At 41.2% G+C, this 16,281-nt stretch overlaps 2 protein-coding genes and 1 pseudogene across 8 annotated transcripts in view; all 3 read right to left on the bottom strand.

Annotated features, from left to right (window-relative positions):
• ZNF410 (zinc finger protein 410) overlaps positions 1-8,172 on the bottom strand; it is a 41,174-nt gene extending 33,002 nt beyond the window's left edge. The window contains exon 1 of one of the 5 annotated variants that reach the window (XR_012036896.1): positions 8,031-8,172. The gene's annotated coding sequence lies outside the window, so the exon portion shown is untranslated. The remainder of the gene's footprint in view (positions 1-8,030) is intronic. The other 4 variants (XM_072839295.1, XM_072839296.1, XM_072839292.1 and 1 more) reach the window with 4 other exon arrangements.
• Positions 8,173-9,428: 1,256 nt separating this feature from the next.
• The window catches only part of PTGR2 (prostaglandin reductase 2), a 36,847-nt gene continuing 29,994 nt past the window's right edge, over positions 9,429-16,281 (bottom strand). For all 3 annotated transcript variants that reach the window (XM_072839307.1, XM_072839308.1, XM_072839309.1), the window contains exons 8-10: positions 15,402-15,489; positions 13,618-13,657; positions 9,429-10,461 (exon numbers count right to left, since the gene is read on the bottom strand). In XM_072839307.1, coding sequence (XP_072695408.1) covers positions 10,385-10,461; positions 13,618-13,657; positions 15,402-15,489 — 205 coding nt within the window. In that variant the 3' untranslated portion in view covers positions 9,429-10,384. The remainder of the gene's footprint in view (positions 10,462-13,617; positions 13,658-15,401; positions 15,490-16,281) is intronic.
• On the bottom strand, positions 11,033-13,532 carry LOC140640234 (tubulin alpha-1A chain-like; annotated as a pseudogene).

Below are 16,281 nucleotides of genomic sequence, written 5' to 3'. Positions count from 1 at the left end.
TATTCATGAGAGACAAAGAGAGAGAGGCAGAAACACAGGCAGAGGGAGAAGCAGGCTCCAAGCAAGGAGCCCAATGTGGGACTCAATCCCTGGTCTCCAGGATCACACCCCGGGCTGCAGGGTTGCTAAACCCGCTGCGCCACCGGGGGCTGCCCATTTTTCTTTTCTTTTTCTTTTTTTTTTTTTTTTAAGACTGAGGCTTTCTTTCCTCCCTTTTCTTTCTTTTTTAGATTTTATTTATTGAAAGAGAAAGAGAGCAAAAGTGGGAGGAGGAAGAGGGAGAAGCAGACCCCCCACTGTGCAGAGCACCTGATGATGCAGGGCTCAATCCCAGGACCTTAAACTCATGACTTGAGCCAAAGGCAGACACAACTGATTGAGCCACTCAGGCGCCCAGGAAGCTATTTTTAAGGTAATTATGGGTCTCAAGGAGATTTCTTCCCAGGCTTTCTTATGCTATTAATTAGGATAAGAGACTAGGAATGCAATACTGAGTAGTCACCTCAAGTTTATTAATGTAAACACTAAATATTTGTGTATGGGGGTGGGGGGGTTGGTATCTTTCCCTGGTAGACAGGCAAAATTTACATACCTATTTCCTTTTATTTTTTTTAATTTTATTTATTTATGATAGTCACAGAGAGAGAGAGAGAGGCAGAGACATAGGCTGAGGGAGAAGCAGGCTCCATGCACTGGGAGCCCTACGTGGGATTCAATCCCGGGTCTCCAGGATGGCGTCCTGGGCCAAAGGCAGGCGCTAAACCACTGCGCCACCCAGGGATCCCGCCCTATTTCCTTTTAAATTAGAAAAATTAGCCCCATAAATAACAAAAGAGATAGACATTTAACCATCAGCAACCAAGAATAGGCCCATCAAATCACATTTTCCACAAATCGTAAATAAGGCACCTTGGCTCTTGATAAAGAGTCCACACAAAATAAAGTGATCTCAGATACCCAGGGATTGGTCTAATAAATACTACTAATAAATATAAAATAAGTAGTTCTAGTCAAACCCTTTCTCCCTCTACCCTTGACAACAAATGAATTTTACTGTGTGCATGGTTCCCTATGGCCACATTAGACTGCTTGAAGAAAACAACCCTGGTCCAGGATAAATTATATTTTTTAGAAATCCACTGACCCTGCCAATGCTATTATATTAATAGCTAATAATAGCAGATATGTTAATATGTTATCCTACAATCAGCCTAAAGGTTAAAAAGAAGGCAGACAAATACAAACCTTTGCAATGAACCAAAGCAAAGAACACAGGAAGCCCTGAAAAGTTCTGTAAATTGGTAATGAGAAAACTCATAACAAAAGCAAAGCAGATTTAAGACAATAGCAATCTCTAGGATCTAAACCATCCTGAGAACAATTCTTCTTCTGTTTTTAGCCAAATAAACAAATCCTGAGAACTGAAGTCTGATTAACTGTATTCTTCTTCAGCAAATTATGCATTAACATTAAGGAGCTGAACAAGTTAAATAAAGAAGCTGAGATACGTTTATTAACAACAATAACAACAACAAAAAAAATCCAAGGTCTCTAAAACAGAAATCTAATCTGCCTCTGACTTTTTGGTTGAGACCTAGGCAAGCTACTCATGTTTTTGGCCCTGGGAAACTCATCTGAAATATAGATGAAACAAATCTACCTTAGGATTATTTATGTATCAGGCAACAGAAATAATTACAAAATTCTTCAGAAACAAAGTTCTGCCTAAGTGTTTAAGAAACAGGTAAATATATCAAATGCTTTGTACACTATAAAAGGTTAAGAAATGTGCCTGAGTGGCTCAGTTGGTAGAGCAAGTGACTCGAGTCATGAGTTCAAGCCTCATACTGGATGTAGAGCTTAAAATAAAATCTTAAAAAAAAAAAAGAAAAGAAAAGAAATCTGTCTTTGTTATGGAGTCCAAATTTCCTATAAAACAATTGTTTTCAAACATTTCAACTGCAACCCACAATAAGATACATTTTCCATCAAATCCCAGAGAATGAAACACACTGAGACACATACAAACCATATATTTTCATGAAACAGTACTAGCCTATGCTAATCTCATGCACTCTGAATTTTTTAAAATAAAATCACTAGGGATCCCTGGGTGGCGCAGCGGTTTAGCGCCTGCCTTTGGCCCAGGGCGCGATCCTGGAGACCCGGGATCGAATCCCACATCGGGCTCCCGATGCATGGAGCCTGCTTCTCCCTCTGCCTGTGTCTCTGCCTCTCTCTCTCTCTCACTATGTGCCTATCATAAATAAATTAAAAAAAAAAAAAATTAAAAAAAAAAAAACTTTTAAAATAAAATCACTAAATTTATCTCAAGTTACTTAATAGATTACATCCCAAAGATTGAAAAACAGTATAAAGTATCTTCAAAATCTAAAATACATATATTAAAAAGAGATTCAGCCATAAATGTAAAGCCATTAATATATACCTGCTATAAATATTTATTACAATCAGCAATTATTGATCAGTCTTGGGGAAACTGAAATTACTTGAATCCTCACACAAGACAGGAATTAGTAGTTAACACCATATTGGGAGGGTAAAGATAGCCTAAAACTAATACAGGCTACATGGAGACATATTGGGTGGAAAAAACAAGCCAAAATAAACTAAACACGCAGCATTGGAACAGAGCTGATACAGGTATCTTGTCTCAATCCTGACTGCCATACAGAAGGGAGTGTATTCCAAAGGGAAAGATGACCAGGGGCTCTTACTGCTATCTCAAGAAACAAACAGTATCATTGTGTCGACTTCTAATAAGCAATGTAATTCCATCCTAGGAAAACAAAGTCTAGAACATCAATACTGCTCTTATTTGAGGGAGGTAGAAAATGCCTTGACCCAGTTTCAGAAAGGAGAAGGGTGGGGCAGTGAGAAAAAAGAGGCAAGAAATTGAGAAACACCGTGGTCCCCCAGCTGGTCACCAATCTGCTTCTCCCTCCATATCTACCTCCGGCTGACCACAAATATAGATCCAAACAATGCTTCACTAAAGATTAAAAACTAAAACAAAAATTCTACTAATGGTAGGGAATTACCATGATCAAAAATTAAAGTAAAATTTAAAAAGCAGTTTAAATTTTGGTATAAAACAATAGTCCTAGGGGAAAGAAAAACCAAGTAACCTTTTATAGTCATATCTAGTATATTATGAAAGTTGATTAAATTCTAACAATAAAGTAGTAAATAACAGGTACTAGTGAAAGAAATTTGGAATGGAGAACTGTGAAGCCAGAATGAATTTTAGAAACTATCAGGTTCATCCTGGACCTTCCGTCTTCCTTTCCAGGATCTGCTGAGGTGTTCCATTCCCATAGCCCTCATTTTTATTCTAGTCACCTCCCCATTTCTCTCCAATTCTTTAGAGCCAAATTTATCAAGAGACTGGTCTCCACTTTCAACTCTCCAATCACTATCCAATCCCATCACTTCACCAAAACTTCTCTTGTAAAGGTTACCAAAAATCTTCATGTTACCAAATTCGATAGACACTTTGGAGCCCTAATCTTACTTGACCTTTGCAATGAGCAACTATTGTTTTTAATTGTCCCACATTCATTTCCCCTGCTTGAGTGATAAATCGGTGTTATGTTTGGGGATCTAAGCCTCTCCCATTGGATATGCCCTTGGTAAGATCATAGATTAAGGTATTCTTTTCTTCATTGGCCAACTGTTGCACACTTGACCCACATTGAACAAAACAGACACTTTTCCTCAGAATGTGAATTGTAAAAGAAGTAACAAAGGGTTGAAAACTGCTGCAGCAGCCCATTCATGCCAGTAATGATGCGAGCAGATTCCCCTGGGGCTGCTCGGATTCCTGTCCTTCATAAAGCCAGGGCCTTCATCATCTCTTTAATCCCAAGAGCTGCCCACACCTTTGTTATGAATTCCTCTTCTGAAGCAAACTAGTCACTTGTAACCAGAGCCATAATTGGTATTATCCCTTAGAAGTACTGCCTCCTTTCTCAAATACTTTACTTACACTCTCTGCTTCCAAGATACATGTTCATTTTACTCTCTCATCATTGCCATTCTTCTAGTTTCCTTTTTTTTTCTTCTTCTTCTAGTTTCCTTTGGTAATCCCTATACTCTTCCTGCACTCTGCCTCTAAATATTAATATTCCTCAGGATACTATTCAGGCTCTCTCTTCTTGCTACAATATCCTCCAAGTGTGAATTTGTATCTTTAAATGATACTGTCGCCAATTTTTTTAAGTTTTTATTTAAATTCCAATTAGTTAACATACAGTGTAATATTAGTTTCAGGTATATAACAGTTATTCATTTCTTCCATACAACACCTGGTGCTCACTACCAAAATTTTTATCTATAGCTCTAATACTCTGAGCTGCAGACCTGTATATACAATTGCTTACTTGACGTCTCTGCTTAACGTTTTAACTCGATATCTCAAATTTAATATGTCCAAAATGAATTCTCTCCCAACCCTATCTGCCATCACACCACGCCAGTCTCATTCACCACAACCCTCCACTCAAGCTGGGACCACCACTGACCCCATTTAGGAGTCATTTTTATTACTTTCTTTCCTTTGCTCCCAATATCCAGTCCAGCTGCAAGTCCTATTGAGACAGCAAATCCACCTATTTCTATCTCTACTGCCACCTCCCTTTTTCAGGCCAGCATCAACACTTGCTCTAAAACTACTGTTAGTGCTACCTAACTGGTCTCCCTGCTCTTGTCTCCCTCCACTCTATTCTCTTCACAGTAGTAAGGATTATCTTAAAATGTGATCTCACTCACCTGCTTGAAATTCTTTACTTGGCATCCCAATGCACCTAGAAAAAATCCAAACTCTTTATCCTAGCCTATAAGAACCTATGTGATCCTCTCCTCGTTCCCCAACCACACTCCAGAGTCACTCTCTGCTCACCAAGCTCTAGCCATCTTAGTTCCTTGAACAAATTAAGCTCTTTCTGATGTTAGAGATGTGCACATGTCATTTCCTCTACCTTGGAACACTGTCCCCTCTCTCCATTGGTTAGCTCTTTTTCACTCCTTTGGGCTCTATCAACTCATTTAGAAAGGCTTTGTCTGCCTGACCACCTTACCCAAAGAATATTCCTAATACTTCCATCTTTAGTCTCTAACTCTCCTATTTCTAATTCCTTTAGTTTTATATAGTATTTGTTTTTTGTCTGGCTACCTCCTAAATTTTAAGTTCCATAAATAAGGGCAGGAACTAGTCTGTCTTGTTCATAACTTTACTTTCCCCTACCTAACACAGTGTCTGGCAAAGTACTATATGTAATTCATAAGGAAGTTACATCTCCAAGAGTCATTTCTGATACTGTGACACTCTAAGATTGTATTTACTATGAGATTAAAGGGCTTCCATATAAACTTCCCTGCAAGCACTTAGTAGGCACTAAGTATCCGTACAATGAATGAATGACATGCAAATAATACCAAAAATTTGTCTCTATTCCTGACCTTTCTTCTAAACTCCAGATTTCGGGATCCCTGGGTGGCGCAGCGGTTTGGCGCCTGCCTTTGACCCAGGGTGCGATCCTGGAGACCCGGGATCGAATCCCGCATGGGGCTTCCGGTGCATGGAGCCTGCTTCTCCCTCTGCCTGTGTCTCTGCCTCTCTCTCTCTCTGTGACTATCATAAATAAATAAATAAAAATTAAAAAATAAAAAATAAAAAAAATAAACTCCAGATTTCATTTCTAACTGCTTGGATATCCATCTCAAACCAACAATGTCCAAAATCCAGATTATCATCTCCACCACCAAACCTGTTCTTCTTCCTATATTATCCACTTAAATTATTGCCCAATCTTCTTCCCACTCAGCTGCAAATTCTAGGTCTTTAACAATATCTCATCCTCCATATTTAAATAACCCCAGTAGATAGCTGAAATATATGTAACCAATAAAACCACTATTTAAAAAATAAATAAATAACCCCAGTAGTTCTGACTCCCTCAGATTTATTCCTCCTGTAATACTCTGTTTAGGGCTCATTATCTTTCAACTACGCTATTAAAATAGGCTTCTAAGGGGTCAAGCTGCCCTAAAAATTCCCTTTTCAATCTGCCTTTTTTTTTTTTAATTTATTCATGAGAGACACAGAGAGAGAGAGGTAGAGATACAGGCAGAGGGAGAAGCAGGCTCCATCCAGGGAGCCCCATGTGGGACTCAATCCCGGGACTCCAGGATCACGCCCTGGGCCGAAGGCAGGCGCTAAACTGCTGACCACCCAGGCGTCCCTCAGTCCACCTTTTTATGCAGCCACTTGCGTTATCTTTCTAAAACACAGAAATGCTTATGTTACTCTACTCATTCAAAATTCAGGGCCTGAGAAAATTCCTAAGCCTGGCAGCATGGCATTTCAAATATTCTACAATGTATCCTCAACTACTGTTCCAGTTACAGCACTGTCCATATTCCTCAATTAACCCTTTACTCCAGCCGACAGGGACTGGCTTTTGAATGAACACACCAGCCTATATCAGTGCTCAAGTCTTTGCTTAGACTAGTTCTTCAACCAGTAATAAGTACTGCCAATCCAGTTGCGATGTTTTAAAATCCTTTCCAGTCTTTAAAATCCAACTCAAGTGCCGTCCTCCAGTAAGACTCTGATCCTTTCCCTCCAGTAAGAACAAATCTCTCTTTTCCTTGGTGTTCTCACAACACACTGTTTCACCTCTCTTTAGCAATTATTCCATTCTGTCTTGGTTGTTAATTGTCTACATGCATATTTTTTTCACTGGTTAAGGCCGCTGAATTTATTCATTCTAACTCTGCATTAACCAAGTATGATGCTTTGAACAAATTAAGCATTCAGGAAGTATCTGTTGAATAAATAGGTAAGTCTCTTCCCCTGGGGGGAGGGGGGAGCTAGAGATTAAGTAACTTGTCAAAAATTCAGACATTTACTTAGATGCAGAATTTTTAAAAATAAGAACCTAAGGGCAGCCCCAGTGGCCCAGCGGTTTAGCACCTGCCTTCAGTCCAGGGTCTGATCCTGGAGACCTGGGATCGAGTCCCACGTCGGGCTCCCTGCATGGAGCCTGCTTCTCCCTCTGCCTGTGTCTCTGCCTCTCTCTCTGTGTGTGTCTCTCATAAATAAATAAAATCTTTTAAAAAAAAAATAAGAAGAACCTAAATCTTCTGTTCAGTTGAGTTTACTCTGTCCACGCTAAGATCACCCAAAGTGGAATTTCTCACTCCCTAACAACAAAATGCCACTGACTTTATTTCAGAATGTTTCTTTCACTCTCATTGAAAGTATGTTGCATTGACCCGCGTGCCAAAGTGAAGAAATACAAATTCTTGAGTCCCAAGTTAGCAATATTTAAACTTCCGAATGGTGCCCCATATCCCACATGCGTGAGCAAGTGGGATAAACTTTAATCGACTAACTGCATTCTTGTCTCTGAAGAAACTTCAGAGGATAAATTTAACCTGCGAACGCATTCAGCCCACAGCCTCGCCTGGAGACGACAGGAGGAGAAGCGAGCAGCCAAGCCCCTCAGAGCCGGCAGCCTTCCTCCTAGACTCAGGAAGTAAGTGGACGTATGAAGGAAGAAGGTAGCTCCGGGCCGAAAGAACCAGGGCAGAGTCCCTTGGCATCCTCGTTCCCCCTCTGCAACGGCCTTAGCGTGAGGCCCCAAGGGCCGCGGGCAGGCCCGGCGGCGGGTGCAGTCCGGCAGCCCCCGCCCTGGGGACTCGCTGACTCCAGCTTTCTCGGGACCGTCTTGTTCCCAAGCCCCCGCCCTCAAAACCAAGCAAAGGAGCCGAAACCTCCGCCCCACTACGCCGCGAGGGGCAGGGCCGAAGCCGCAGGGCTTTAGACCGGCCGCTCCCGGGCCCGCCAGATCTGGGAGGGGTGCCCAAGGGGGGCGGCTTCCCTGTCCTCTCCGGGCGGTGGGGAGGAGGAGCGAATTCGGCCCCAGCTCCCGAGAGGCCGCTACCGGCTCCCTCCCTGCCGGGGACCACCTAGCCGCGCGGGTGTGGCCCGGCCCGGCGCTCACCTTTCCGTCCCGGGCAGCCGGCCGGCCGTCAGGCGGTCCCGAATTCCGTCCACACACAGCGTCTTCCGGCTCCCGCCGGAAGCAGCAGGAGCGCGGGACAGGAAGTTTGGCCGGCCCCCAACGCTCACACCCACTCGCTCGCCCCGGGCCGGACGGCGGCCGCCCCGCGCCGGGGGCAGCCTGAGGCGGGCGAGGCGCGCGGGGACCCGGCTGTCTGAGCAGGGCTGGACCCCCGCCCCCGGGACTAGGGCTGCGGTCTCCGGCGTCCTAGTCATTCCAGGCCTCGGGGCCCCGAGGTCTGCGAAACCCGAAAAACGGGGTCAGTGCATTCCAGCCGTGACGTCGCCGCTTCCTCGCAGCGGCAGATGAGGTAGTTTTTCCTGTCAGCTGAGATCGGAACTAGTTACAATGGAGGCCAGCGAGAAGGAGAGCACTCCTTAAACACCGACCAGAGTTCTCACTGAAGAGGAACACTTCGAAGCTTCACTGCTTGAGAAGGGAACTTGCAGAATCTAGCTCAGCATTGCATTCGCACAGGGTAAGAGTTGAGACTCGAGTGTACGACTTTCCTTGTAACATGATCTCCCTAGAGTCTGGGTTCCCTGTGTTAGGATGCAAAGAGGTCTCGGATATCCACACTGGGGACTAAAACACTTGAGCTCCAGGCTGGATGCCACAACTAACTTGTTAGAGCTTTATGCGGTTGAGACTTTTGAAATTACTCATTTGTGAGTACCTGCTGTGTGCCAAAGGATGAGGACCTCAACTGAGGCAGTGGCAGTGATGGAAATTAAAGGCGTTCTCTAAGAAAGGTATTTATTTTCAAGGTTAAACACAAGCCTTAATGATAGGCATCTGAATGAGTGAGGGAGTAGTAGTTTGGGTGTGCAAAGGATGGTGATTTAAAAACAAAGTAGAAACACGTAAGAGGAAGGTAATTTCTTTTTGGATAAACAGTTTATCCCAGGTGTCAACAGGATATTTTACTTGGGAGGTCTTAAGCTCGAGTAAGAGGTCAGAAATAGAAATGTACTCTGCCTTTGGCCCAGGCCATGATCCAGGGTCCTGGGATGGAGTCCCGCATGAGGGTCCTGCGAGAAGCCTGCTTCTCACTCTGCCTCTCTGTTTCTCATGAATAAATAAAATCTTTAAATAAAAAAAAAGAAAAGAAAGAAAGGAAAGAAAGGAAAAAAAAAAGATTTGGGAGTTATCAACATATAAACCAGAGATGAAGTGCTCTCTGGAGATGAAATGGTCCAGGAAAGGTATATAAAACGAGAACACTGAAGTCAACCAGAGTGACTGATTTACTAACAATGTAAATCTACTTTCCACAAATGTCGCAGGCAAAAGTATAGAGCAGGGTGTAAACAGGTGACCATAAACCAACACAGCACCTAGGAAAATAAAATCAATTTTATTGTTGTAAAGGGCTGATTATAATTAATGAAACAGATCCTCTTATTTAAAGGCACATTAATTTTGAACGTTCATGTTTCAAACATTTGTTAATTTTCTTAGTCCTGTCATTTTCTAAAGCTGTCTTGATTGCCTAAATATTTCTAATCACCTGAAACTTCAAGTGATGTTTATATCTATTTGCCCTGGAAAATCTTTATGCTATTTGACAGTATATGCCTGCTAACTTAAAACAAACATGCTTTATCAATATATATTGAGTTTTTATGCTATAGAGGAAACTAGTTAGCAAAACACAGATCATCCTCTGTAGTAAACTAGTTTCTTCATCAACCTGACTGACCTGTTATTTATCTTCTCAACACAAAGTCTCTGCTCTCCTATCCTGAAAACTCCACAAGCTCTAAATTCCACCCCCCAAACTCTAACACGTGCCCTGCTATTAAATCCCTTTTCTATCTACAATACAGAAAAGCCATCCCAATTCTATTCTTATACCAAGTTACAGTTCAAGAATTATATAAAGCATTTCCAGGTCAACATACATTTACTACATGTCTTCACAAGCATTCTATTTTAAATAAAAGTTATTAACTGTAAAAATCCATTTATTTTGTATAATCCATTAAACAGTTATATCAAATCTCCAGTGGTTTCCAAATATCTGATCAAATATCATATATAATACCAGTTTTAGTAAAAGAAAGAAAAATAGGTCATGTTAACTTCAATCTATTACTGTAAATATTTATGTTGGATATAGAGAACATATAGGATATTGAAGATATAGGAAAAAATTATGTTATGCAATTAGAAAATATTACCAATGATCACACTTAAATAAAAAGCTATCTGTACTCCAAGATTTTTTTAATGTATCTTTAAAATCTTTGTGCAAAATCTGTGTATTTCCTTGATGAAGATGCTTATACACATTACACAGAGGTTTCTTCTGAAATGCAAACTATCTGCTTTCCAATGTTACCTCCTGTCATCATGGACTGGAATGCAGCTAGAAAGGAAAAAAAAAAAAAAAAAAAAAAAAAAAAAAAAACCTAGTTTATATGAAAACATAAATATCACTATCATGTATGTTTGTCAGTACATGAAACATATACAATTAATTTGAATAATTTCTGCAATGATTTTAAGTTTAGGAGGAAACTGTCATGAAAAGAAACCTTAAGAGAAACACTGACAAAGTTACAAGATAAACTAACTAAATTTACATCTTAAAATTGTGCTTTTACCCAAACTAGAAGTGTTTGTATCTACACCTCAATATTCACTGTTTACAGAGTCTGAAGACTAGAATAAAGAAGTATGAGGATAAAATGTCAGCAAAAAACAATTTTTCAGGACGCCTGAGTGGCTCAGCAGTTGAGCTTCTGCCTTCGGCTCAGGGCCGGATCCCAGGATCCAGGATTGAGTCCCACATCAGGCTCCCTGTGAGGAGCCTGCTTCTCCCTTTGCCTGTGTCTCTGCCTCTCTCTTTCTCTGTGTCTCTCATGAATAAATAAATAAAATCTTAAAAAAAAAATTTTTTCAATGACTATTAAAAAATAATAGAAATCTGGGGCACCTGGGTAGCTCAACTGGTTCAGCAACCAACTCTTTTTTTTTTTTTTTTTTTAAAGACAGGGAATACTTTATTCAAACCCATCAGAGAAATGGACAGCTTGGGTCTGTAACAAAGCGTTGTGTTTTAAAGCATAGGTCAGTAACTGTATATGAGAGTATACACTGCTACATACAAATTAACTGATCAGCACAACTTTTCAATGTTCAAAACAGAATAAGCTTCCCTGTAAAAGCAGCACCTTTGTGACATTTTTAACTTTAGTATTCCTCTCCTTCTTCACCCTCTCCTTCAACAGAATCCATACCAACCTCCTCATAATCCTTCTCCAGGGCAGCCATGTCCTCGCGGGTCTCAGAAAACTCTCCGTCCTCCATGCCCTCACCCACATACCAGTGAACAAAGGCATGCTTGGCATACATCAGGTCAAACTCGTGGACTAGGCAAGCCCAGGCCTCAGCAATGACTATGGGGTTGCTCAGCATGCACACAGATCGCTGTACTTTGGCCAGGTCTCCACTGGGTACCAGTGACATGCCCACCTTAAAGCCAGTGGGGCACCAGTCCACAAACTGGATGGTACGCTTGGTCTTGATGGTGGCAATGGCAGCATTGACATCTTTGGGAACCACGTCGCCACGGTACAACAGGCAGCAAGCCATGTATTTACCATGGCGAGGGTCACGTTTCTCCATCTGGTTGGCTGGCTCAAAGCACGCACTGGTGATCTCTGCTACAGAAAGCTGTTCATGGTAGGCTTTCTCAGCAGAGATGACAGGGGCATATGTGGCCAGAGGGAAGTGGATGCAGGGATAGGACACCAGGTTGGTCTGGAACTCCATCAGCTCCACATTCAGGGCTCCATCAAATCTAAGGGAAGCAGTGATGGGAGGACACAATTTGACCTATCAACCTATTTAGATTAGTGTAGGTTGGGGATTCAATATCGAAGTTACTACGACAGATGTCATAGATTACTTCATTGTCTACCGTGAAAGCACAATCAGAGTGCTCCAGGGTGGTGTGGGTGGTGAGAATGGAATTGTAGGGCTCTACTACAGCTGTGGACACCTGGGGGGTGGGGTAGATGGAGAAGTCTAGGTTGGACTTCTTGCCATAATCAACAGAGAGACACTCCATCAGCAGGGAGGTGAACCCAGAACCAGTTCACCCTCCAAAGCTATGGAAGACTAAGCCCTGAAGACCCATGCACTGGTCAGCCAGTTTCCGAATTCAGTCCAAGACCAGGTCAATGATCTTGCCAATGGTGTAGTGCCCTCAGGCATAATTATTGGCAGCATCTTCCTTGCCTATGATGAGCTGCTCAGGGTGGAAGAGCTGGCGGTAGGTGCTAGTGTGAACTTCATCAATGACTGTGGGTTCCAGGTCTACAAACACTACCCTGGGCACATGTTTGCCAGTGCCCGTCTCACTGAAGAAGGTGTTGAAGGAGTCATCTCCTCCCCCAATGGTCTTGTCACTTGGCATCTGGCCATTGGGCTGAATGCTGTGTTCTAGGCAATAGAGCTCCCAGCAGGCACTGCCGATCCGGACACCAGCCTGGCCAACATGGATGGAGATGCATTCATGCATGGTTGCTGCTTTGTGGCTGCCAGGCAGATGGTGGAGAAGAGGAGAGGTTGTTGCTTCTTATAGCACAACTCTTAGGCAGTCGATGTAAGAGAACCTGCCAGCAACCAACTCTTGATTTCAGCTCAGGTCATAACCTCTGGGTCATGATGTGAAGCCCTGCATCAGGTTCTATGCTGGGCATGGAGCCTGCTTAGGATTCTCTCCCTCTGCCCACCACCCCACCACCACCTATCCTGTCCCCACTTGCATGCTATCTCTAAAAAATAAAAAATAATAGAAATCTAATTATAAAGTTTTATTAAGTAAAATACACATCTGCTATGCCAGGAAAATGAGTGAAATTTATATTTCTGTTTAGTAAACACACTGACCAAATGTATTAAATATTTAGCTGAGTCACCCAGGCACCCCAAATAAAATCTTTAAAAAAAAAACCCTAAATACTGAAAATAGTTTAATTTTATGATGCCTTAGAACCATTCAACCTGGGGGCACCTGGGTGGCTCAGTTGGTTAAATGTCTGCCTTCAGCTCAGGTCATGATCTCAGGATCCTGGGATCGCCCATGTGAAGTGCCCTGCTGAGCAATCTGCTTCTCCCTCTCCCTCTGCTCTTCCCCCCTGTTCAAGCTTGCTTGTGCGCTCTCTCTCTCTCTCAAATAAATAAAACCATTTAATCTGAAAAAGTTACCTGGAAGCTAAATGACTCATGATTCTTTATCTTTTTTCCACAACTTGTTGCAAAACCAAAAAAAAAAAAAATTTATTTTATAATTTGAAATGTGAAAACAATACTTCTTAAATACCACTAAGCTGAACTTTAATAGAATTTGATGAAGATATGTAAGTACACCTGCAGGATGGTTTTAAAGGAAAGAAAGAAGTGATTTAAAAAAAAAAAAAAAAAAAAAACACCAGGGAAGTAGAATTCAAGGAAAAAAAAGGGAATCTTTGTGCTAAGCTCATACATATAATAAATAAATCTACATTCATCTTACCTCCCATGTTTTCCAGTCCATTCATTACAGTCTCTTTGATCTGTAAATCAAAACAGCTACATAAAGTATTCTTTAGACTTTAGTGTGTCAACTTGCAGTTGACCTTGAACAACATGGGTTTGAATCGTGCAGGTCTATTCATACACAGATTTTTTTCGATAAACACAGTATAGTACTACATATGTATTTTCTCTTCCTTGTGATTTTCTTAATAACATTTTTTTTCTTGGGTAACACCTGGGTAGCTCAGTGGTTGAGTATCTGCCTTCAGCTCAGGTTGTGATCCTGGGGTCCTAAGATCGAGTCCCACATCAGGCTCCCCACAAGGAAATCTGCTTCTCCCTCTACCTATTTCTCTGCCTCTCTCTATGTGTCTCTTATGAATAAATAAATAAAATCTTTTTTAAATAATAACATACTCTTTTGGTTATTGTAAAGAATACAGTATAAATTACACATAAGATACAAAATATGTGGTAATCAACAGTTTATGTCATCAGTAAGGCTTCTAGTCAGGAGTGGGCTATTAGTTTGGGGAGAGTCAAAAGATACACCATGATTTTCAACTGCATGGGGGGGGGGGGATGTCAGCACCTTTAACCCCGGTGGTGCTCAGGGTCAATTATAATATTCTTCAATTTTGCAAAGGGCAGCAATACTCTTTAGCACTTTCTGTCTAAAATAGATAACTTTCATTTCATGGAGGTAGCATAGAAATGTATGTTTCTTATGAAATAATTTTTAAAAATAAAATCTTCTTGGGGCACCTGGGACTCAGTCAGTCAAGCGTCTGACTCTTGATTTTGGCTCACGTCATGATCTCAGGGTTGTGGGATTGAGTCCAGCATTAGGCTCTAGGCTCTGTACTCTGGAGGGAGTCTTACTTGAGATTCCTTCTCTCTCCCTCTGCCCGTCCCATGGGTCATATGTGTGCTCTCTCTCTCTCTCTCTCTCTCATAGGTAGATAAATCTTTTTAAAAATATTTTTAGGGCAGCCCGAGTGGCTCAGCAGTTTAGCACTGCCCGTCAGCCCAGGGCCTGATCCTGGGGACCCGGGATTGGGACCAGCGTCGGGCTCCCAGCATGGGTCCTGCTTCTCCCTTCTCCTGTGTCTCTGCCTTTCTCTCTCTATGTCTATCACAAATAAATAAATAAATCTTTAAAAAAAATAAAAATATTTTTTTTTAAAAATCTTTTCCCATTGTCTGATCTTCAATTGGTAACATCACAAACTATACACCCTCTTTTCAAAAAACAAAGTACATAAGCATAAACACACACATAACTTTGCCTATCATTGGCAAGTTTCAAAAACATCCTAGGTCAGGGGCTCTAGACTCCAATTTAGAACTCTTGATTTTCAGCCAACAACCAAAAGATATAGCAGAATATCAGGGAGGGAAGGAAAGAAGTATGGTGGTGGAGGGGTATGGCTACAAGATTTTTGAGAAAGTGGAGTTTCTAGCATATAATAGCATTCCATAAATATTTGTTAAAGTAATGAATATTAAATTTGGGGGGAAAAAAACCACCTATTTTTTTGTAATATAGTTTAAGAAAAGTAAAGGTTAATCACATCTTAGATAAAGGGACTAACAGGTGAAGGTTTCTCAATGAGGAGGTTATACACACCTGGGAGTAAACTTAATTTACAATATTCAGTACAATTTTGTAAGAATTTTTTATTATGAAGCTAATGTTTGCTATCATAAATTCAAATAACCTAAAAGTATATTAAGTAGCAGGACAAATGATATTGATAAAAGAACAGAAGCAAGTTCTACCTTTAGCTTTCCTTCTTTAAACCATTGGCTCAGCTGTAGAATGCCAGACTCAAATTTGTCCTTATAGTTCAACACCAGAAATCTTTCTCTGTAGTGGGGAAGAAAAGGATAATGATCAGAGACTATGGAAGGTGAAATAGTCCAAAACTAAATCATTCCAGAACTCTAATATCTGTTAATCTTTCAAACATTAGGACTCAATCACACAGAGTCTGGTCAGATATAGTTTTAGGTGTAGTTACAGGTGTTAAATATAGTGGACTTCTATTGTTTTGTCTGGCCAACATCTAGAACTCTGTTTGGTAATTAGCACTATGATTTTAGTTTGTAGGTAATATCCTTTCCCCACCCTCCCATGACCAAAGCCAGTCCAGTCTGAGCCAGTATCAGTTTTGGGATTTAATAAAATTGAGAGGAGAGAGCTGTTCTCTTTTTGCTTGGGTTGTTAATCTGGTATAAGACTAGAGATAAGAGTCATCCTCTTGCTATGCTGCAAGAGAGCCTGCATGAGAATAGAGACAACCCAAAGCACAGCCCAGAAAAAGAGAAACTGAGTAGTGATGCCACTACACAAACCTTTTGTCTAGCCAAATCCAAGTCAATATTAATACTGGACTTTTCAGAAACATGAGCCAATAAATTTCCTTTGCACTTAAGCCAATGTGAGTTGAAAAAAAGACTTGTAAAAGTTTGATAGAAGAGATGCATTTTTTAAAAAGCTTTCTGCCAAGGCACTAATCTACATAAACTAAAATACTGAAGTGACTTAAAATGTGTATTTTCAAGTTTTATTTAATAAGGAAAAATTATAGAGGTGCCTAGGTGGCTCAGTCGGTTGAGATTCTGACTCCTGATTTTGGCTCAGGTCGTGATCTCACAA

The sequence above is a fragment of the Canis lupus genome, chromosome 9, assembly GCF_048164855.1.
Source record: "Canis lupus baileyi chromosome 9, mCanLup2.hap1, whole genome shotgun sequence".
NCBI classification, from domain to species: Eukaryota; Metazoa; Chordata; class Mammalia; order Carnivora; family Canidae; genus Canis; species Canis lupus.
This window is presented reverse-complemented; position numbering and strand designations above follow the sequence as displayed.